This window comes from Telmatherina bonti (assembly GCF_933228915.1).
Source record: "Telmatherina bonti genome assembly, chromosome: 12".
NCBI classification, from domain to species: Eukaryota; Metazoa; Chordata; class Actinopteri; order Atheriniformes; family Telmatherinidae; genus Telmatherina; species Telmatherina bonti.
The window spans coordinates 36,503,721-36,531,615 of NC_136610.1; the positions used below are offsets into that span (position 1 = coordinate 36,503,721).

General features: G+C 32.4%; 1 protein-coding gene across 1 annotated transcript in view; it reads right to left on the reverse strand.

Moving 5' to 3' along the window:
• The window catches only part of myot (myotilin), a 51,514-nt gene that overhangs the window by 3,478 nt on the left and 20,141 nt on the right, over positions 1 to 27,895 (reverse strand). Inside the window, exons 11-15 of the mRNA XM_079250209.1 lie at positions 27,619 to 27,850; positions 22,100 to 22,201; positions 21,447 to 21,484; positions 293 to 431; positions 6 to 213 (exon numbers count right to left, since the gene is read on the reverse strand). Of these exons, the coding sequence (XP_079106335.1) occupies positions 6 to 213; positions 293 to 431; positions 21,447 to 21,484; positions 22,100 to 22,201; positions 27,619 to 27,850 (719 nt within the window). The remainder of the gene's footprint in view (positions 1 to 5; positions 214 to 292; positions 432 to 21,446; positions 21,485 to 22,099; positions 22,202 to 27,618; positions 27,851 to 27,895) is intronic.

The following is a 27,895-nucleotide window of genomic DNA, read 5'->3' on the forward strand; positions in this document are numbered from 1 at the left end:
TTTACCTATTACGTCAAGCTTCATGGTGAATCTGCTCTCCCCAGCTCGGTTCTTGGCCACACACTCGTACACACCAGCATGATGCACCGTGACGATCTCAATGATGAACGAGTGCATCCCTTTCTCACACACCAGCATCTTATGGTAGTCGTCTGGACGGATGGCTTTGCCATCCAGGTACCAGGAGACATCTGGCGTGGGCAAACCTCCGACCTGCAGCGGGAAGACAGAAGCTGTTCTCTACCGAACCTGACCGAGTGTTTACATGAAAAGGAGTTTGTGTGTCGGTCACCTTGAAGTCAATCCTGCAGAAGCGTCCCTCCTCCACGGTGAGATCTGGAGGGATCTGCAGGAAGCGGGGAGCGTAACATTTCTCCTGGATGGCTAATCCTTCGTTGCTTCTCTCATCTGTCCCTGAGTGGTGTCTCCCCCTGCAGAGACACGTCATTTACTAGTCATTATATACATACATATGGAAATATGTCTATACATGTGTAAGTATGTGTATGTAAGTGTATATGTGACGGCCCCACTGACGTTCTGACTTTTTTGACCTTCTGTTTAGTGTTTACAGGTGCCGTCATAATCAGTAGCATGAGCCACACCCGGTGTGCTCTGCCACCAGTTAAAAGCTCAACCAAGCATGACCTCAGTGTGTGTCCCAGGTTTGGGCTGGGAGACACACCGAGCTTGGTTCAGGCGTGGAACTGTTGTCTTACTTGAGTTTAGGTTGAGTTGGTCCTGTTTTGGTTAAATTCTTATTTTACTGATGTTTCTTTAATAAAAGTTACTTTTTGGAACCACCACTTCTGTGTCTGCTTCCCTTCTTGTTGCAGCCTTTAGAGCCGGGCTGTAATAATGTATGTATGTATGTGTATGTATGTATGTCTATACATGTGTAAGTATGTATGTATGTATGTCTATACATGTGTAAGTATGTATGTATGTATGTATGTATGTATGTATGTGTATACATGTATGTATGTATGTATGTGTATACATGTATGTATGTATGTATGTGTATACATGTATGTATGTATGTATGTGTGTGTATACATGTGTACGTATGTATGTGTGTGTATACATGTGTAAGTATGTATGTATGTGTGTGTACACATGTGTAAGTATGTATGTATGTGTGTGTACACATGTCTAAGTATGTATGTATGTATGTGTGTGTATACATGTGTACGTATGTATGTGTGTGTATACATGTGTACGTATGTATGTGTGTGTATACATGTGTACGTATGTATGTGTGTGTATACATGTGTACGTATGTATGTATGTATGTGTACACATGTATGTATGTATGTGTACACATGTATGTATGTATGTGTACACATGTATGTATGTATGTATGTGTACACATGTATGTATGTATGTATGTGTACACATGTATGTATGTATGTATGTGTACACATGTATGTATGTATGTATGTGTACACATGTATGTATGTATGTATGTATGTATGTGTATACATGTATGTATGTATGTATGTATGTGTAAGTATGTATGTATGTGTATACATGTGTACGTATGTATGTATGTGTATACATGTGTACGTATGTATGTATGTATGTGTATACATGTATGTATGTATGTATGTATGTGTACACATGTATGTATGTATGTATGTATGTATGTATGTGTGTGTACACATGTATGTATGTATGTGTATACATGTATGTATGTGTGTGTATGTATGTATGTATGTATGTATGTGTATACATGTGTGTATGTATGTGTATACATGTGTAAGTATGTATGTATGTATGTAAGTATGTATGTGTATACATGTATAAGTATGTATGTATGTATGTATGTATGTATGTGTATACATGTATGTATGTGTATACATGTGTAAGTATGTATGTATGTATGTATGTGTATACATACGTAAGTATGTATGTATGTATGTATGTGTATACATACATAAGTATGTATGTATGTATGTATGTGTATACATATGTAAGTATGTATGTATGTATGTGTATACATATGTAAGTATGTATGTATGTATGTATGTGTATACATATGTAAGTATGTATGTATGTATGTATATATGTATGTGTATACATATGTAAGTATGTATGTATGTATGTATGTGTATACATACGTAAGTATGTATGTATGTGTATACAAATGTATGTATGTATGTATGTATGTGTATACATGTGTAAGTATGTATGTATGTATGTGTACACATGTGTAAGTATGTATGTATGTATGTATGTGTACACATGTGTAAGTATGTGTGTATGTATGTGTACACATGTGTAAGTATGTATGTATGTATGTGTACACGTATGTATGTATGTGTATACATGTGTACGTATGTATGTATGTGTATACATGTGTACGTATGTATGTGTATACATGTGTACATATGTATGTGTATACATGTGTACGTATGTATGTATGTATGTATGTGTACACGTGTACGTATGTATGTATGTATGTGTACACGTGTATGTATGTATGTATGTATGTGTATACATGTATGTATGTATGTATGTGTATACATGTATGTATGTATGTATGTATGTATGTGTATACATGTGTAAGTATGTATGTATGTATGTATGTGTATACATGTGTAAGTATGTATGTATGTATGTGTACACATGTGTAAGGATGTATGTATGTATGTATGTGTACACATGTGTAAGTATGTGTGTATGTATGTGTACACATGTGTAAGTATGTATGTATGTATGTGTACACATGTGTACGTATGTATGTATGTGTATACATGTGTACGTATGTATGTATGTGTATACATGTGTACGTATGTATGTATGTATGTGTATACATGTGTACGTATGTATGTATGTATGTCTATACATGTGTAAGTATGTATGTGTATACATGTGTACATATGTATGTGTATACATGTGTAAGTATGTATATATGTATGTATGTGTATACATGTGTAAGTACGTATGTATGTGTATACATGTGTAAGTATGTATGTATGTATGTATGTGTATACATGTGTAAGTAAGTAAGAAAGTATGTATGTATGTATGTATGTATGTGTATACATGTGTAAGTATGTATGTGTATACATGTATGTATGTATGTATGTGTATACATGTATGTATGTATGTATGTGTATACATGTATGTATGTATGTATGTGTGTGTACACATGTGTAAGTATGTATGTATGTATGTGTACACATGTGTAAGTATGTATATATGTATGTATGTGTATACATGTGTAAGTATGTATGTATGTATGTATGTGTATACATGTGTAAGTAAGTAAGTATGTATGTATGTATGTATGTACATACATACTTCCACATGTGTACACATACATACATACATACATACTTCCACATGTGTACACATACATACATACATACATACACATGTATACATATACATACATACATACATACATACTTATACATGTATGTATATATGCATGTGTATACATGTGTAAGTATGTATGTCTGTATGTGTATACCTTTGTAAGTATGTATGTATGTATGTATGTATGTGTATACGTGTGTATGTATGTATCTGTATACGTGTGTATGTATGTATGTGTATACGTGTGAAAGTATGTATGTATGTCTACACATGTGTAAGTATGTATGTGTACACATGTGTAAGTATGTATGTATGTATGTATGTGTACACGTGTAAGTATGTGTGTATGTATGTGTACACATGTGTAAGTATGTATGTATGTATGTGTACACATATGTATGTATGTATGTGTATACATGTGTACGTATGTATGTATGTGTATACATGTGTACGTATGTATGTATGTATGTGTATACATGTGTACGTATGTATGTATGTATGTCTATACATGTGTAAGTATGTATGTGTATACATGTGTACATATGTATGTATGTATGTGTACACATGTATGTATGTATGTATGTATGTATGTGTACACATGTATGTATGTATGTATGTATGTATGTATGTATGTGTACACATGTATGTATGTATGTGTATACATGTATGTATGTATGTGTGTGTATGTATGTATGTATGTATGTATGTGTATACATGTGTGTATGTATGTGTATACATGTGTGTATGTATGTGTATACATATGTAAGTATGTATGTATGTATGTATGTACGTGTATACATGTGTACGTATGTATGTGTGTATGTATGTGTATACATGTGTAAGTATGTATGTGTGTCTGTATGTGTATACGTGTGTAAGTATGTATGTGTATACGTGTGTAAGTATGTATGTATGTGTATACGTGTGTAAGTATGTATGTATGTGTATACATGTTTATGTATGTATGTGTATACATGTATGTATGTATGTATGTGTATACATGTATGTATGTATGTATGTGTATACATGTATGTATGTATGTATGTGTATACATGTATGTATGTATGTATGTATGTGTATACATGTATGTATGTATGTATGTATGTGTATACATGTATGTATGTATGTATGTATGTGTATACATGTATGTATGTATGTATGTATGTGTATACATGTATGTATGTATGTATGTGTATACATGTATGTATGTATGTGTATACATGTATGTATGTATGTGTATACATGTATGTATGTATGTGTATACATGTATGTATGTATGTATGTATGTATGTATGTCTATACATGTGTAAGTGTGTATGTATGTATGTATGTATGTCTATACATGTGTAAGTATGTATGTCTGTATGTATGTATGTGTATACATGTGTAAGTATGTATGTATGTATGTATGTGTATACATGTGTAAGTATGTATGTATGTATGTATGTGTATACATGTGTAAGTATGTATGTATGTATGTATGTATGTCTATACATGTATGTATGTATGTGTATACATGTTTATGTATGTATGTATGTGTATACGTGTGTAAGTATGTATGTATGTATGTATGTATGTATGTTTATACATGTATGTATGTATGTGTATACATGTTTATGTATGTATGTATGTGTATACGTGTGTAAGTATGTATGTATGTGTAAGTATGTATGTATGTATGTATGTATGTGTATACATGTATGTATGTATGTGTATACATGTGTGTATGTATGTGTATACATGTGTGTATGTATGTGTATACATGTGTAAGTATGTATGTGTATACATGTGTAAGTATGTATGTATGTATGTATGTGTATACATGTATGTGTATACATGTGTAAGTATGTATGTATGTATGTATGTGTATACATGTGTAAGTATGTATGTATTTATGTGTATACATGTGTATGTATGTATGTCTGTATGTGTATGTATGTATGTCTGTATGTGTATACATGTGTGTATGTATGTGTATACATGTGTGTATGTATGTGTATACATGTGTAAGTATGTATGTGTATACATGTGTAAGTATGTATGTATGTATGTATGTGTATACATGTATGTGTATACATGTGTAAGTATGTATGTATGTATGTATGTGTATACATGTGTAAGTATGTATGTATTTATGTGTATACATGTGTATGTATGTATGTCTGTATGTGTATGTATGTATGTCTGTATGTGTATACATGTGTAAGAGTGTATGTCTGTATGTGTATACATGTTTAAGTATGTATGTCTGTATGTGTATACATGTGTAAGTATGTATGTATGTATGTGTATACATACATACATACATACATACGTACACATGTATACACATACAGACATACATACACGTGTATACACATACATACATACATACATACACACATACATACACACATACATACACACATACATACATACATACACATGTATACATATACATACATACATACACATGTGTACACATACATACATACATACTTACACATGTATACACATACATACATAACTTTATACACATACATACATACATACATACACATGTATACATATACATACATACATACACATGTATACACATACAGACATACATACTTACATTCATACATACATACTTACACATGTATACACATACAGACATACATACTTACACATGTATACACATACAGACATACATACGTATGTCTGTATGTGTATGTGTACACATACATACATACTTCCACATGTGTACACATACATACATACATACATACTTCCACATGTGTAAATATACATACATACATACATACTTCCACATGTGTAAACATACATACATACATACATACTTCCACATGTGTAAACATACATACATACATACATACACATGTATACATATACATACATACGTACATACACATGTATACATATACATACATACATACATACTTATACATGTATGTATATATGCATGTGCATACATGTGGAAGTATGAATGTCTGTATGTGTATACCTTTGTAAGTATGTATGTATGTATGTGTATACGTGTGTATGTATGTATGTGTATACGTGTGTATACGTGTGTATGTATGTATGTGTATACGTGTGTAAGTATGTATGTATGTATGTGTATACGTGTGTAAGTATGTATGTATGTATGTGTATACGTGTGTAAGTATGTATGTATGTATGTGTATACGTGTGTAAGTATGTATGTATGTATGTGTATACGTGTGTAAGTATGTATGTATGTATGTATGTATGTATGTATGTGTATACATGTGTAAGTATGTATGTGTATACATATGTAAGTATGTATGTATGTGTGTATGTACGTGTATACATGTGTACGTATGTATGTGTGTATGTATGTGTATACATGTGTAAGTATGTATGTCTGTATGTGTCTACATGTGTAAGTATGTATGTGTATACATGTGTAAGTATGTATGTGTATACGTGTGTAAGTATGTATGTATGTGTATACATGTTTATGTATGTATGTGTATACATGTGTAAGTATGTATGTATGTATGTGTATACATGTTTATGTATGTATGTGTATACATGTGTAAGTATGTATGTATGTATGTGTATACATGTATGTATGTATGTGTATACATGTGTAAGTATGTATGTATGTATGTATGTGTATACATGTATGTATGTATATATGTATGTGTAAGTATGTATGTATGTATGTATGTCTATACATGTGTAAGTGTGTATGTCTGTATGTATGTATGTCTATACATGTGTAAGTCTGTATGTATGTGTGTACATGTGTATGTAGGTATGCGTATACATGTGTAAGTATGTATGTATGTATGTATGTGTATACACGTGTGTGAGTATGTATGTATGTGTATACACGTGTGTGAGTATGTATGTATGTGTATACATGTGTATCTATGTATGTGTATAGATGTATGTATGTATGTATGTGTATACATGTATGTATGTATGTATGTGTATACATGTATGTATGTATGTATGTATGTATGTATGTGTATACATGTATGTATGTATGTATGTATGTGTACACATGTATGTATGTATGTATGTATGTATGTGTACACATGTATGTATGTATGTGTATACATGTATGTATGTATGTGTGTGTATGTATGTATGTATGTATGTATGTATGTGTATACATGTGTGTATGTATGTGTATACATATGTAAGTATGTATGTATGTATGTATGTACGTGTATACATGTGTACGTATGTATGTGTGTATGTATGTGTATACATGTGTAAGTATGTATGTGTGTATGTATGTGTATACATGTTTATGTATGTATGTGTATACATGTGTAAGTATGTATGTATGTATGTGTATACATGTATGTATGTATGTGTATACATGTGTAAGTATGTATGTATGTATGTATGTGTATACATGTATGTATGTATATATGTATGTGTAAGTATGTATGTATGTATGTATGTCTATACATGTGTAAGTGTGTATGTCTGTATGTATGTATGTCTATACATGTGTAAGTCTGTATGTATGTGTGTACATGTGTATGTAGGTATGCGTATACATGTGTAAGTATGTATGTATGTATGTATGTATGTATGTATGTGTATACACGTGTGTGAGTATGTATGTATGTGTATACACGTGTGTGAGTATGTATGTATGTGTATACATGTGTATCTATGTATGTGTATAGATGTATGTATGTATGTATGTGTATACATGTATGTATGTATGTATGTGTATACATGTATGTATGTATGTATGTATGTATGTGTATACATGTATGTATGTATGTATGTATGTGTACACATGTATGTATGTATGTATGTATGTATGTGTACACATGTATGTATGTATGTGTATACATGTATGTATGTATGTGTGTGTATGTATGTATGTATGTATGTATGTGTATACATGTGTGTATGTATGTGTATACATATGTAAGTATGTATGTATGTATGTATGTACGTGTATACATGTGTACGTATGTATGTGTGTATGTATGTGTATACATGTGTAAGTATGTATGTGTGTCTGTATGTGTATACGTGTGTAAGTATGTATGTGTATACGTGTGTAAGTATGTATGTATGTGTATACGTGTGTAAGTATGTATGTATGTGTATACATGTTTATGTATGTATGTGTATACATGTATGTATGTATGTATGTGTATACATGTATGTATGTATGTATGTGTATACATGTATGTATGTATGTATGTATGTGTATACATGTATGTATGTATGTATGTATGTGTATACATGTATGTATGTATGTATGTATGTGTATACATGTATGTATGTATGTATGTATGTGTATACATGTATGTATGTATGTATGTGTATACATGTATGTATGTATGTGTATACATGTATGTATGTATGTGTATACATGTATGTATGTATGTGTATACATGTATGTATGTATGTATGTATGTATGTATGTCTATACATGTGTAAGTGTGTATGTATGTATGTATGTATGTCTATACATGTGTAAGTATGTATGTCTGTATGTATGTATGTGTATACATGTGTAAGTATGTATGTATGTATGTATGTGTATACATGTGTAAGTATGTATGTATGTATGTATGTGTATACATGTGTAAGTATGTATGTATGTATGTATGTATGTATGTCTATACATGTATGTATGTATGTGTATACATGTTTATGTATGTATGTATGTGTATACGTGTGTAAGTATGTATGTATGTATGTATGTATGTATGTATGTATGTATGTATGTTTATACATGTATGTATGTATGTGTATACATGTTTATGTATGTATGTATGTGTATACGTGTGTAAGTATGTATGTATGTGTAAGTATGTATGTATGTATGTATGTGTATACATGTATGTATGTATGTGTATACATGTGTGTATGTATGTGTATACATGTGTGTATGTATGTGTATACATGTGTAAGTATGTATGTGTATACATGTGTAAGTATGTATGTATGTATGTATGTGTATACATGTATGTGTATACATGTGTAAGTATGTATGTATGTATGTATGTGTATACATGTGTAAGTATGTATGTATTTATGTGTATACATGTGTATGTATGTATGTCTGTATGTGTATGTATGTATGTATGTCTGTATGTGTATACATGTGTATGTATGTATGTCTGTATGTGTATGTATGTATGTCTGTATGTGTATACATGTGTAAGTGTGTATGTCTGTATGTGTATACATGTTTAAGTATGTATGTCTGTATGTGTATACATGTGTAAGTATGTATGTATGTATGTGTATACATACATACATACATACATACGTACACATGTATACACATACAGACATACATACACGTGTATACACATACATACATACATACATACATACATACATACATACACACATACATACACACATACATACATACATACACATGTATACATATACATACATACATACACATGTGTACACATACATACATACATACTTATACATGTATACACATACATACATAACTTTATACACATACATACATACATACATACACATGTATACATATACATACATACATACACATGTATACACATACAGACATACATACTTACATTCATACATATATACTTACACATGTATACACATACAGACATACATACTTACACATGTATACACATACAGACATACATACGTATGTCTGTATGTGTATGTGTACACATACATACATACTTCCACATGTGTACACATACATACATACATACATACTTCCACATGTGTAAATATACATACATACATACATACTTCCACATGTGTAAACATACATACATACATACATACTTCCACATGTGTAAACATACATACATACATACATACACATGTATACATATACATACATACGTACATACACATGTATACATATACATACATACATACATACTTATACATGTATGTATATATGCATGTGCATACATGTGGAAGTATGAATGTCTGTATGTGTATACCTTTGTAAGTATGTATGTATGTATGTGTATACGTGTGTATGTATGTATCTGTATACGTGTCTATGTATGTATGTGTATACATGTGTATGTATGTATGTGTATACGTGTGTATACGTGTGTATGTATGTATGTGTATACGTGTGTAAGTATGTATGTATGTATGTGTATACGTGTGTAAGTATGTATGTATGTATGTATGTGTATACATGTGTAAGTCTGTATGTATGTGTGTACATGTGTATGTAGGTATGCGTATACATGTGTAAGTATGTATGTATGTATGTATGTATGTATGTATGTGTATACACGTGTGTGAGTATGTATGTATGTGTATACACGTGTGTGAGTATGTATGTATGTGTATACATGTGTATCTATGTATGTGTATAGATGTATGTATGTATGTATGTGTATACATGTATGTATGTATGTATGTGTATACATGTATGTATGTATGTATGTATGTATGTGTATACATGTATGTATGTATGTATGTATGTGTACACATGTATGTATGTATGTATGTATGTGTACACATGTATGTATGTATGTATGTATGTATGTGTACACATGTATGTATGTATGTGTATACATGTATGTATGTATGTGTGTGTATGTATGTATGTATGTATGTATGTGTATACATGTGTGTATGTATGTGTATACATATGTAAGTATGTATGTATGTATGTATGTATGTACGTGTATACATGTGTACGTATGTATGTGTGTATGTATGTGTATACATGTGTAAGTATGTATGTGTGTCTGTATGTGTATACGTGTGTAAGTATGTATGTGTATACGTGTGTAAGTATGTATGTATGTGTATACGTGTGTAAGTATGTATGTATGTGTATACATGTTTATGTATGTATGTGTATACATGTATGTATGTATGTATGTGTATACATGTATGTATGTATGTATGTGTATACATGTATGTATGTATGTATGTGTATACATGTATGTATGTATGTATGTATGTGTATACATGTATGTATGTATGTATGTATGTGTATACATGTATGTATGTATGTATGTATGTGTATACATGTATGTATGTATGTATGTGTATACATGTATGTATGTATGTGTATACATGTATGTATGTATGTGTATACATGTATGTATGTATGTGTATACATGTATGTATGTATGTGTATACATGTATGTATGTATGTATGTATGTATGTATGTCTATACATGTGTAAGTGTGTATGTATGTATGTATGTATGTCTATACATGTGTAAGTATGTATGTCTGTATGTATGTATGTGTATACATGTGTAAGTATGTATGTATGTATGTATGTGTATACATGTGTAAGTATGTATGTATGTATGTATGTGTATACATGTGTAAGTATGTATGTATGTATGTATGTATGTCTATACATGTATGTATGTATGTGTATACATGTTTATGTATGTATGTATGTGTATACGTGTGTAAGTATGTATGTATGTATGTATGTATGTATGTATGTTTATACATGTATGTATGTATGTGTATACATGTTTATGTATGTATGTATGTGTATACGTGTGTAAGTATGTATGTATGTGTAAGTATGTATGTATGTATGTATGTATGTGTATACATGTATGTATGTATGTGTATACATGTGTGTATGTATGTGTATACATGTGTGTATGTATGTGTATACATGTGTAAGTATGTATGTGTATACATGTGTAAGTATGTATGTATGTATGTATGTGTATACATGTATGTGTATACATGTGTAAGTATGTATGTATGTATGTATGTGTATACATGTGTAAGTATGTATGTATTTATGTGTATACATGTGTATGTATGTATGTCTGTATGTGTATGTATGTATGTATGTCTGTATGTGTATACATGTGTATGTATGTATGTCTGTATGTGTATGTATGTATGTCTGTATGTGTATACATGTGTAAGTGTGTATGTCTGTATGTGTATACATGTTTAAGTATGTATGTCTGTATGTGTATACATGTGTAAGTATGTATGTATGTATGTGTATACATACATACATACATACATACGTACACATGTATACACATACAGACATACATACACGTGTATACACATACATACATACATACATACATACATACATACATACACACATACATACACACATACATACATACATACACATGTATACATATACATACATACATACACATGTGTACACATACATACATACATACTTACACATGTATACACATACATACATAACTTTATACACATACATACATACATACATACACATGTATACATATACATACATACATACACATGTATACACATACAGACATACATACTTACATTCATACATATATACTTACACATGTATACACATACAGACATACATACTTACACATGTATACACATACAGACATACATACGTATGTCTGTATGTGTATGTGTACACATACATACATACTTCCACATGTGTACACATACATACATACATACATACTTCCACATGTGTAAATATACATACATACATACATACTTCCACATGTGTAAACATACATACATACATACATACTTCCACATGTATACATATACATACATACATACATACACATGTATACATATACATACATACGTACATACACATGTATACATATACATACATACATACATACTTATACATGTATGTATATATGCATGTGCATACATGTGGAAGTATGAATGTCTGTATGTGTATACCTTTGTAAGTATGTATGTATGTATGTGTATACGTGTGTATGTATGTATCTGTATACGTGTCTATGTATGTATGTGTATACATGTGTATGTATGTATGTGTATACGTGTGTATACGTGTGTATGTATGTATGTGTATACGTGTGTAAGTATGTATGTATGTATGTGTATACGTGTGTAAGTATGTATGTATGTATGTATGTGTATACGTGTGTAAGTATGTATGTATGTATGTATGTATGTGTATACATGTGTAAGTATGTATGTGTATACATATGTAAGTATGTATGTATGTGTGTATGTACGTGTATACATGTGTACGTATGTATGTGTGTATGTATGTGTATACATGTGTAAGTATGTATGTCTGTATGTGTCTACATGTGTAAGTATGTATGTGTATACATGTGTAAGTATGTATGTGTATACGTGTGTAAGTATGTATGTATGTGTATACATGTTTATGTATGTATGTGTATACATGTGTAATTATGTATGTATGTATGTGTATACATGTTTATGTATGTGTATACATGTGTAAGTATGTATGTATGTATGTGTATACATGTATGTATGTATGTGTATACATGTGTAAGTATGTATGTATGTATGTATGTGTATACATGTATGTATGTATGTATATATGTATGTGTAAGTATGTATGTATGTATGTATGTCTATACATGTGTAAGTCTGTATGTATGTGTGTACATGTGTATGTAGGTATGCGTATACATGTGTAAGTATGTATGTATGTATGTATGTATGTATGTGTATACACGTGTGTGAGTATGTATGTATGTGTATACACGTGTGTGAGTATGTATGTATGTGTATACATGTGTATCTATGTATGTGTATAGATGTATGTATGTATGTATGTATGTGTATACATGTATGTATGTATGTATGTATGTGTATACATGTATACATGTATGTATGTATGTATGTATGTATGTGTATACATGTATGTATGTATGTATGTGTATACATGTATGTATGTATGTATGTATGTGTATACATGTATGTATGTATGTATGTATGTATGTATGTGTATACATGTGTAAGTATGTATGTATGCATGTGTACACATGTGTAAGTATGTATGTATGTATGTATGTGTATACATGTGTAAGTATGTATGTATGTATGTGTATACATGTGTAAGTATGTATGTATGAATGTATGTATGTGTATACATGTGTATGTATGTATGTATGTGTATACATGTGTATGTATGTATGTATGTGTATACATGTGTATGTATGTACGTATGTGTATACATGTGTATGTATGTATGTATGTGTATACATGTATGTGTGTATGTATGTGCATACATATGTCAGTATGTATGTATGTCAGTATGTATGTATGTATGTATGTATGTCTATACATGTGTAAGTGTGTATGTCTGTATGTATATATGTGTATACATGTGTAAGTATGTATGTATGTATGTCTATACATGTGTAAGTGTGTATGTATGTGTACACATGTGTAAGTATGTATGTATGTGTACACATGTGTAAGTATGTATGTATGTGTACACATGTGTAAGTATGTATGTATGTATGTATGTATATGTATACATTTGTACGTATGTATGTATGTGTATACATGTGTAAGTATGTATGTATGTATGTGTATACATGTGTAAGTATGTATGTATGTATGTGTATACATACATACATACATACATACGTACATATGTATACATATACATACATACACATGTATACACTTACATACATACATACATACATACACACATACATACACACATACATACACGTGTACACATACATACATACATACTTACACATGTATACACATACATACATAACTTTATACACATACATACATACATACATACACATGTATACACATACAGACATACATACTTACATTCATACATACATACTTACACATGTATACACATACAGACATACATACTTACACATGTATACACATACAGACATACATACGTATGTCTGTATGTGTATGTGTACACATACATACATACTTCCACATGTGTACACATACATACATACATACATACTTCCACATGTGTACACATACATGCATACATACATACTTCCACATGTGTACACATACATGCATACATACATACTTCCACATGTGTAAACATACATGCATACATACATACTTCCACATGTGTAAACATACATACATACATACATACATACTTCCACATGTGTAAACATACATACATACATACATACACATGTATACATATACATACATACATACATACTTATACATGTATGTATGTATGTATGTGTATACGTGTGTATGTATGTATCTGTATAAGTGTGTAAGTATGTATGTATGTATGTGTATACGTGTGTAAGTATGTATGTATGTATGTGTATACGTGTGTAAAAATGTATGTATGTATGTGTATACGTGTGTAAGTATGTATGTATGTATGTGTATACGTGTGTAAGTATGTATGTATGTATGTGTATACGTGTGTAAGTATGTATGTATGTATGTGTATACGTGTGTAAGTATGTATGTGTATACGTGTGTAAGTATGTATGTATGTATGTATGTATGTATGTATGTATGTATGTATGTGTATACATGTGTAAGTATGTATGTGTATACATATGTAAGTATGTATGTATGTATGTATGTATGTATGTACGTGTATACATGTGTACGTATGTATGTGTGTATGTATGTGTATACATGTGTAAGTATGTATGTGTATACGTGTGTAAGTATGTATGTATGTGTATACATGTTTATGTATGTATGTGTATACGTGTCTATGTATGTATGGGTATACGTGTGTATGTATGTATGGGTATACGTGTGTATGTATGTATGTGTATACGTGTGTATGTATGTGTATACATGTGTAAGTATGTATGTGTATACGTGTGTAAGTATGTATGTATGTATGTGTATACGTGTGTAAGTATGTATGTATGTATGTGTATACGTGTGTAAGTATGTATGTATGTATGTGTATACATGTGTAAGTATGTATGTGTATACATGTGTAAGTATGTATGTGTATACGTGTGTAAGTATGTATATATGTGTATACGTGTGTAAGTATGTATGTATGTGTATACATGTTTATGTATGTATGTGTATACATGTGTAAGTATGTATGTATGTATGTGTATACATGTATGTATGTATGTGTATACATGTGTAAGTATGTATGTATGTATGTATGTATGTATGTGTATACACGTGTGTGAGTATGTATGTATGTGTATACACGTGTGAGTATGTATGTATGTGTATACATGTGTATCTATGTATGTGTATACATGTATGTATGTATGTATGTATGTGTATACATGTATGTATGTATGTATGTATGTGTATACATGTATGTATGTATGTATGTATGTGTATACATGTATGTATGTATGTGTATACATGTATGTATGTATGTGTATACATGTATGTATGTATGTGTATACATGTATGTATGTATGTATGTATGTGTATACATGTATGTATGTATGTATGTATGTATGTATGTGTATACATGTATGTATGTATGTATGTGTATACATGTATGTATGTGTATACATGTGTAAGTATGTATGTATGTATGTGTACACATGTGTAAGTATGTATGTATGCATGTGTACACATGTGTAAGTATGTATGTATGTATGTGTATACATGTGTAAGTATGTATGTATGAATGTATGTATGTGTATACATGTGTAAGTATGTATGTATGAATGTATGTATGTGTATACATGTGTATGTATTTATGTATGTGTATACATGTGTATGTATGTACGTATGTGTATACATGTGTATGTATGTACATATGTGTATACATGTGTATGTATGTATGTATGTATGTATGTATGTGTGTGTGTGTGTGTGTATGTATGTATGTATGTATGTATGTGTGTGTGTGTGTGTGTATGTATGTATGTATGTATGTATGTATGTATGCATGTGTAAGTGTGTATGTATATATGTCTATACATGTGTAAGTGTGTATGTATGTATGAATGTGTACACATGTGTAAGTATGTATGTATGTATGTGTACACATGTGTAAGTATGTATGTATGTATGTGTGTACATGTGTAAGTATGTATGTATGTATGTGTGTACATGTGTAAGTATGTATGTATGAATGTATGTATGTGTATACATGTGTATGTATGTATGTATGTATGTGTATACATGTGTATGTATGTATGTATGTATGTGTATACATGTGTATGTATGTATATATGTGTATACATGTGTATGTATGTATATATGTGTATACATGTGTATGTATGTATATATGTGTATACATGTGTATGTATGTATATATGTGTATACATGTGTATGTATGTATATATGTGTATACATGTGTATATATGTGTATACATATGTATGTATGTATGTATGTATGTATGTATGTATGTATGTGTATACATGTACGTATGTATGTGTATACATGTATGTATGTATGTATGTGTATACGTGTGTAAGTATGTATGGATGTATGTGTACACATGTGTATGTATGAATGTATGTATGTGTACACATGTGTATGTATGTATGTATGTGTATACATGTGTATGTATGTATATATGTGTATACATGTGTATGTATGTATATATGTGTATACATGTGTATGTATGTATGTATGTGTATACATGTGGAAGTATGTATGTATGTGTATACGTGTGTAAGTATGTATGTATGTATGTGTATACATGTGTATTTATGTATGTGTATACATGTGGAAGTATGTATGTATGTATGTATGTGTATACATGTATGTATGTGTATACATGTATGTATGTATGTATGTATGTATGTATATACATGTGTAAGTATGTATGTATGTATGTATGTCTATAAATGTGTAAGTGTGTATGTATGTATGTCTATACATGTGTAAGTATGTATGTATGTATGTATGTATGCGTATACATGTGTAAGTATGTATGTGTATGTATGTATGTATGTATGCGTATACATGTGTAAGTATGTATGTATGTATTATGTCTATACATGTGTAAGTATGTATGTATGTATGTATGTATGTGTAAACATGTGTATGTATGTATGTATGTGTATACGTGTGTATGTATGTATGTCTGTATGAGTAAGTATGTATGTATGTATGTATATGTATACATGTGTATGTATGTATGTATGTATATGTATACATGTGTATGTATGTATGTATGTATATGTATACATGTGTATGTATGTATGTATGTATATGTATACATGTGTATGTATGTATGCGTATACATGTGTAAGTATGTATGGATGTATGTGTATGTATGTATGTGTATACGTGTGTATGTATGTATGTGTATACGTGTGTATGTATGTATGTGTATACAAGTGTAAGTATGTATGTATGTCTGTATGAGTAAGTATGTATGTATGTATGTATATGTATACATGTGTATGTATGTATGTATGTATATGTATACATGTGTATGTATGTATGTATGTATGTATGTGTATACATGTGTATGTATGTATGTATGTATGTATGTGTATACATGTGTATGTATGTATGTATGTATGTATGTGTATACATGTGTATGTATGTATGTATGTGTGTGTATACATGTGTATGTATGTATGTATGTATTTATGTGTATACATGTGTATGTATGTATGTATGTATTTATGTGTATACCTGTGTATGTATGTATGTATGTATTTATGTGTATACATGTGTATGTATGTATGTATGTATTTATGTGTATACATGTGTATGTATGTATGTATGTATGTGTATACATGTGTATGTATGTATGTATGTATGTGTATACATGTGTATGTATGTATGTATGTATGTGTATACATGTGTATGTATGTATGTATGTATGTATGTGTATACATGTGTATGTATGTATGTATGTATGTGTATACATGTGTATGTATGTATGTATGTGTATACATGTGTATGTATGTATGTATGTGTATACATGTGTATGTATGTAAGTATACATTTATGTATGTATGTGTATACATGTGTAAGTATGTATGTATGTATGTGTATACATGTGTAAGTATGTATGTATGTATGTTTATACATGTGTAAGTATGTATGTATGTATGTTTATACATGTGTAAATATGTATGTATGTATGTTTATACATGTGTAAATATGTATGTATGTATGTTTATACATGTGTAAATATGTATGTATGTATGTTTATACATGTGTAAATATGTATGTATGTATGTATATGTATACAGGTGTACGTATGTATGTGTATACATGTGTACGTATGTATGTATGTGTATACATGTGTACGTATGTATGTATGTGTATACATGTGTATGTATGTATATATGTGTGTATGTGTATACATGTGTAAGTATGTATGTATGTATGTGTATACATGTGTAATTATGTATGTATGTATGTGTATACATGTGTAAGTATGTATGTATGTATGTTTATACATGTGTAAGTATATATATATTTATGTATATACATGTGTAAGTATGTATGTATGTGTATGTATGTATAAGTATGTATGTGTATACATGTGTAAGTATGTATGTATGTATGTATGTATGTATAAGTATGTATGTGTATACATGTGTAAGTATGTATGTATGTATGTTTATACATGTGTAAGTATATATATATTTATGTATATACATGTGTATGTATGTATGTATGTGTATGTATGTATAAGTATGTATGTGTATACATGTGTAAGTATGTATGTATGTATGTATGTATGTATGTATGTATGTATGTGTATACATGTGTAAGTATGTATGTATGTATGTGTATACATGTGTAAGTATGTATGTATGTATGTGTATACATGTGTAAGTATGTATGTATGTGTATACATGTGTATGTATGTATGTATGTATGTATGTATGTGTATACATGTGTAAGTATGTATGTATGTATGTATGTGTATACATGTGTAAGTATGTATGTCTGTATGTGTATACATGTATGTATGTATGTGTATACATGTATGTATATATGTATGTATGTATGTATGTGTATACATGTGTACGTATGTATGTATGTATGTGTATACATGTATGTATGTATGTGTATACATGTATGTATATATGTATGTATGTATGTGTATACATGTGTACGTATGTATGTATGTGTATACATGTGTATCTATGTATGTATGTGTGTATGTGTATTCATGTGTACATATGTATGTATGTATGTGTATACATGTGTAAGTATGTATGTATGTTTATACATGTGTAAGTATATATATATATTTATGTATATACATGTGTAAGTATGTATGTATGTATGTATGTATGTATGTATAAGTATGTATGTGTATACATGTGTAAGTATGTATGTATGTATGTATGTGTATGTATGTATGTATGTATGTATATGTATACATGTGTAAGTATGTATGTATGTATGTGTATACATATGTAAGTATGCATATATGTATGTGTATACATGTGTAAGTATGTATGTATGTATGTATGTGTATACATGTGTAAGTATGTATGTCTGTATGTGTATACATGTATGTATGTGTGTGTATACATGTATGTATGTGTGTGTATACATGTATGTATGTGTGTGTATACATGTATGTATATATGTATGTATGTTTGTGTATACATGTGTAAGTATGTGTGTTTGTATGTGTATACATTTGTATGTATGTTTGTGTTTATGTATGTGTATGTGTGTATGTATGTATTTATGTATGAAAGTATGTATGTAATTATGTATGTATATTTGTGTGTATGTTTGTATGCATGTGTAAAAATGTATGTATGTAGAGGTGCATCTCAGAAAATTAGAATATTTGGAAAAAGAGTAATATTTCCCTCCCTCATTTCACAACGTGAAACCCCTAGATTATATAGACTTATATAATAAGTGTGAAACATTTAAAACATTTCTTGAAATTTTGATGACTGTTGCATATGAAAACCCAAAAGCTGTAAATATATGTTTGTAGGTATGTAAATATATGTATTTATTTTTATATGTATGTAAAATATGTATGTAAGTACATATGGATGTATGTTTGTGTATGTATATATATGTCTGTATAAATATTCATACGTATGTATGTATCTAAATATACATATCTATGCATGTATGTATAATTAAATGTATGTCTATGTATGTACATTGATGAATATATATGTATGTACGTATGTTTGATTGTATGTATGTATGCAGGTAAGTATTTCTGTACACTCAACAACCATGGCAACTTAAAAGACACATGAAAGTATTCGGAAGCAACATATTTCAATATTTGACACAGAAGTCCCCATTCAGGTACGTAAGGAAGCATAAATGGGCCTGAAAGGGTTAATAAAAAATGTTTTCAACAGTTTTTGACTTTTTGTTCTTTGAAATGGTTGTAACTTTGACACTTAGGATCACAACCAAAATGTCATTTGGACAAACAATTACGCACAAGGATTAAATAAGTAAATATATATAGCGTGTTTACCATAATCCTCCTGTATGTCGTCCTTCTGGTGAATCTGGCTGCAACACACAACAGATGAGTATAAAGAGATGTAATGACATTTAATCAGCTTTGAAAAGTCATCATGCAGGATGACAAAGTGCCAGGAGGGTAACTGTGTGCATGTGTGTGTTCTGATACAATAATCCTGCCGATTAGCAGCAGCGAAAGGGAGTCATTTCCCAAATGCAGGCTAGAAATAGCCCTGGACGATGTGTGTGTGTGTGTGTGTGTGTGTGTGAGTGTGTGTGTGTGTGTGTGTGTGTGTGCAAATGCCAATGTTAGCGTGTATCTGTCAGAGAATAGATGGTGCAAAGCCTCAGAGCGAGTTGCAGAACAGTCCTGCACACACACAGACATGCAGTAAGTGGCATGTGTGTCAGCAAGCGGCAGCTCACGGTGTCCGCTGATTACACGGCCAGCTTTTTCTACTTGGGGCATGTGAGCCCATCAGGAGGCCCTGACAGGGAAACTGGCGCCCCGTGCAGCCATTCAAACCCATACGAGTGTATTAATGTGCTGGCTTTTCCAAAAACAACACAGAAACTAGTGGGTGTGGAGCCAGAGCCAACGTTTGAGCCCCTACAACAACATGACTCGGCTGAGATCTACCTGGAAGGTGATCCTTACTGTACCTGCTCAAGCTGACAGTCTGAAAGGTTGTCCTGGTCAAACATGTAGGTGGCGTTGTCTGGACCCAAAAGCCTGCGAGCCATTCGCTCCTCGTAGGAGAGTTTCTGTCAAAACAACGAGTTTTATACATTCATGATCAGAATCCTTCGGGTACAGAGAAGGTTTATAGTAAACATTTAACCTAAACGGTTCTTTAAACTCATCTATGTGCCGTTCATCAATCAGCAGTATTGATCTCTTTCAGTCAGCACATGAAGAACTTATCAATACTATTGATCATAACATTCCGTTACAACATGTTAGTACGACTGCGGTCGTCTTGTGTCTATGTTTTCTTGTGTTATTTGTTTTTTTCAGGTGTGTGCCAGCAAGGATCGACGCGCCGCCCGACACCAGCATTGGACCGCCTGAGGAGACGGGTCGGGACAGGACGGGACGGCTCACTACTTTTTAAAAGGAAAGAGAACAGCGTTCGGTTGGAGGGTTCAGAGGGACGAAGCGGCGTACCATCCTTCGTGTCGCGTCATATTTAGGCTGGCAGAGTGAGAGATAGTCTGTGAAGTTTGTGAACTGTTTTCAGAGACATTTGTTAAAAGCTGTGAGCCTGTTGGTTTGAGTAAGAATTAAAGAATTAAACAACACAAAAACACTTCTGGGGTTAATCGTGAAAACCTCATAAAAATAAAAACAATGGATCTAATAAAATCTGAAAATAAGACAATAAAGTGTGGCCTACTGAATATTAGATCCCTCCCAAATAAGTCTTTATTAGTCAATGACTTGCTAGGTGATCACCACATTGATTTATTCTGTCTTACGGAAACCTGGTTACAGCAAGAGGATTATGTTAGTATTAATGAAGCTACGCCAGCTAACTATTTAAACTTTCACATTCCTAGAACTACAGGCAGAGGAGGAGGTGTTGCAGCTATTTTTAAGTCAGAATTTTTAATTAATCCTAAGCACAAAACTAACTATAAATCCTTTGAATTCCTGACATTAAATTTATCTCATCCAAAATGGAATTGAGAGAAACCGCTCCTTTTAGCATTAGTGTATCGCCCACCTGGACCTTACTCCGAGTTTCTGACCGAATTCTCTGATCTCTTGTCTGAGTTAGTGCTGACTACTGATAAGGTCATTGTACTAGGTGATTTTAATATTCATGTTGACGTTGAAAATGATAGTTTAAACATTTCCTTTAGCTCTATTCTAAACTCAATTGGGTTTTCACAAAATGTCAATGGAGCCACTCACTCTCATGGCCATACTCTTGATCTTGTTCTAACATCTGGTATTGAGACTGATAAGCTCAAAGTATTTCCTCAAAACCCTGTCTTGTCCGATCACTTCTTATTAACCTTTGAATTCACTTTATTTGATTACTCACTGACCAAAAATAAATTCTACTATAGTAGATGTTTATCAGACAATATTACAAAATTTAAACAATCAATTGAATAAATTTTTTCACATCTACCATGTGTTAGCATGACTGAGAGTCCCCCTTTAAGCCTTACTCCTGCTCAGATTGATCAACATGCTGATTCTATAACAGCTTCAATGCGTACAACCTTGGATAATGTTGCTCCCCTAAAGAAGAAGAAATTAGGTAAGATTATGAAGGCTCCCTGGTTTAATTCCCAGCTTCGAGCTCTAAAACAGGCATCAAGGCGTTTGGAAAACAGATGGCATTCATCAGGACTAGAGGAGTCTCACTTAACCTGGAAAGAAAGTTTAAGCGTATACAAAAAAGCCTTACGTACGGCAAGAACAGCTTATTATTCATCATTGATAGAGGAAAACAAAAACAACCCTCGGTTTCTTTTCAGCACTGTAGCCAGGCTTACTAGGAGCCGGAGCGCTGTGGAGCCATGTATTCCTTTCTCACTTAGCTGTGATGATTTCATGTATTTTTTCAGGAATAAAATTGACACTATTAGAGATCAAATCCACAATACTCTTCCTTCTACCTATAATGTTGAGCCTGTTGTGGTCTCCGAAGCATCCTTAGAACCAGGATCTGACTTGTGTCTAAATAGTTTCTGTCCTGTCCAACCCTCTGAATTAACTAAAATAATAGCTTCATCTAAACCATCCACCTGTATCTTAGACCCTCTCCCAACGAGCCTCTTTAAGGACATTTTCCCTTTAATTAATACATCACTACTAAATCTTATCAATATGTCTTTAGTGACAGGATATGTACCACAATCATTTAAAACTGCTGTAATCAAGCCTTTACTTAAAAAGCAATCTCTGGATCCAGAGGTGATAGCAAATTATAGACCTATATCTAATCTCCCGTTTATGTCCAAAATTCTGGAGAAAATAGTTTCAGCTCAGCTACATGCCCACCTGAGCAGAAATAATTTATGCGAGGAGTTTCAGTCAGGATTTAGAGCTCATCATAGTACTGAGACAGCATTGGTGAAAGTTACTAATGACCTTCTTATGGCCTCAGACAAAGGACTTGTGTCCGTACTTATCTTGCTTGATCTTAGTGCTGCATTTGATACAGTCGATCATAACATTCTGTTACAGAGACTAGAACAGGTGATTGGAATTACAGGTACAGCGTTAAGCTGGTTTAAATCATATTTATCTGATAGACTTCAGTTTGTTCATGTAAATGACAAGTCCTCCTCCCAAACTACAGTAAGTCATGGAGTTCCTCAAGGTTCTGTACTTGGACCAATACTCTTCACACTATATATGCTCCCTTTAGGCAAAATTATTAGACAGCATGGAATAAACTTTCATTGTTATGCAGATGATACTCAACTATACTTATCCTTTAAACCAGATGAAACAAATCAGCCCAATAGGCTACAAAATTGTCTCATAGACATAAAGACTTGGATGTCTAGAAATTTTCTCCTCTTAAACTCAGATAAGACTGAAGTAATTCTCGTTGGATCTGAAAAACTCAGAGCTAAATTTTCCGGTTTTGTAATGAACCTGGATGGCATTACTTTAGCTTCCAGTGCTACAGTGAGAAACCTTGGAGTAATATTTGACCCTGACCTGTCCTTTGGCCCACATATTAAGCAGGTTACTAAAACAGCCTTCTTTCATTTACGTAATATAGCCAAAATTAGGGACATTCTGTCTCGGAGTGATGCAGAAAAACTGGTTCACGCTTTTGTTACTTCGAGACTAGATTACTGTAACTCTCTATTACTGGGCTGTCCTAAATATGCCCTGAAAAGCCTTCAGCTGATCCAGAATTCTGCAGCCAGAGTCCTGACCAGAACCAGCATGAGAGATCATATTTCTCCAGTTTTAGCCTCTCTTCATTGGCTGCCTGTTGAATCTAGAATAGAATTTAAAATCCTTCTCCTTACATATAAAGCCCTCCACAACCAGGCACCACTATATATCAAAGACCTCATTGTTCCTTATATACCAAGCAGAGTACTTCGTTCGCAGACTGCAGGCTTACTTGTGGTTCCTAGAGTCTCAAAGAGCCGAGCAGGAGGCAGAGCCTTTGGTTATCAGGCCCCTCTCTTATGGAATAAGCTCCCAGTTAGTGTTAGGGAAGCAGACACCCTCCCCACCTTTAAGACTAGGCTGAAGACTTATCTTTTTGATAAGTCCTATAGCTAGGGATGGTTAGCATCCCTTAGTTATGCTGCTATAGGTTTAGACTGCTGAGGGACATTTCCTGATACACTGAGCTTCTTTCTTTTTCTCTTTATCTCTTTCTTTTACCCCCCCATAACAGTGTTGCATCATTAACATGTATGTCTCCTGTCTCAGCAGGTCTCCCTGGCCGGGAGTAGCAGTTCCTGTTGTCTGTTGTCTTTCTGTCCTCTTCCCCCCACACAGCAGAGGCAGATGGCTGCCTGTCCTGAGCCGGGTTCTGCCGGAGGTTTCCTTCCTGTTAAAAGGGAGTTTTTTCCTTCCCACTGTTGCCAGTGTGCTTGCTCAGGATGGGAGATTGAGTTGGACTCAACTCAATCTGTTGGTTTCCTTATATAGGCTGTTATGAATTGGCCTTCATTATGTTTTCCCCTCTGTCTGTAAAGCGTCTTGAGATGGCATTGCCGTGATTTGACGCTATATAAATAAAGTTGAATTGAATTGAATTGAATTGAGTTTTCTCTTGTTTTTGTTAGACAAGGAGGTGAGAACCTGTTTTTTGTTTTCATATTTATTTTGCATAGGTAAGCTTAAACCCAGAGCATAGGATCTGTTTTGTTTATTTTGGCGTTTGCTCACTTTGAGATTGTTTTTCCCCCATTTTTAACTCAGATCAGACGTCTTCTGTTAGATCACTGTTTATTATTTTTGTTGTAAAAATTGTAAAAATAAAAGCATCTTTTTGTTGAAACCTTCCCGTGTGCCAGTCTGAAGGATGGTATTCTCCTGTTGCACTCAGGAACCCCTAGACTGGGCGGAACAATGTTGATGGGATTAAAGGCTGGTTTAAATCTTATTCATTTGGTAAAATTCAGAATTATCTTCCATGAAAAAGACTATAAAATAAAAATTTGAATTAAACTCTGTTCAAATACAAAAGTCACAATGAAGTTTATTTTATTTTATAATGAGAGGAGGCACCTCAACAGCTGCTACAGCGACTCCGTTCTGTTGCTGTACAGTTGTGTGACAACACAAAAGGAGACCTAGATGTTTATTTCTACTGGTTAACACAATAAAAATGTAGTCAGAGATGCTTTCAGAGATCAGGAGGGAAATTTGGAATCAAAGTGCAGCTAGCCGTCTGTAGAGTTTACATTTCATATCAAGTGAGTTTCAGTGCAAGTTAGCAGAGCTAGCTTTAGCTACTGCTAGCTGGGTTTGATGGTTTTGACACATTTTTAGAAAATTAGGTGATCTGAGTGAATCTGATTCAACATCTTGTGTAAAAAAAACGTTTTATCAGAATTTAATGTGAAGATTTTCTACAGAGATAGTAGCTGTTAGCTACTATAGCGTCTACAGCAGGGATCCCCAACCCTGGTCCTCCAGGACCGGCATCCTGCAGGTTTGCCAAGTGTTCCTGCTGGAACACGCCTGATTCAGACTCAGACAAGCTCTGCACATGTCTGCTAAACACACATTCATTTGAATCAGGTGTGTTTCAGCGGGGACACGTGGAAAACCTGCAGGACACCGGTCCACCAGGACCAGGATTGGGGATCCCTGGTCTACAGCGACAAACATTTCTTGTCGTAGAGATGCCATATGTTCGACCTGTGGTCTAAACAACGCTAAGACTTTCTCCTGTGTATGAAGACAGGTTATGTATCAGGTTGATGTAAACGTTGTGGAATGTCGACAAGAGTAAAAATAAAATAATTGTCAGCTTTTAGGCTTTTAATGGCTGCAGTGTAATATACTCGCATAATGTGATGTCATTTGCATCAAAGTGGGTAAATCCTCCAGATTATATGAAAAGTCTAATTTATTTCCACCTCATGGGTCATATCTTTAACTTACATGTGTTTTTTTTCCCGCACCACATTTGTGCCTGCCCATTCAAACCACTACGCTGTGTCGAGGCGGCGCAAACCTGGCTGTGTCTTCTCCTGGCTTCCTTCGAGCGAAGCTTCTTCTCCAGATCCTGTATCAGGGCGTCTTTGGAGCCCTGGATATCTTCATCTGTGGAGCGAGAAGAGGAGGGCCGAGGGGCAACGGACTTCTTCAGGATGGGTTTAGGAAGGCTGGGACAATGCCAGGTGGAAAACAAACAACAACACAAATATAGATAAAGAAGACGAGGCAGGAGAAGATAAATATACATCCTACTGACAAGTTCCAGCCTTATATTACATACATATGTATATATA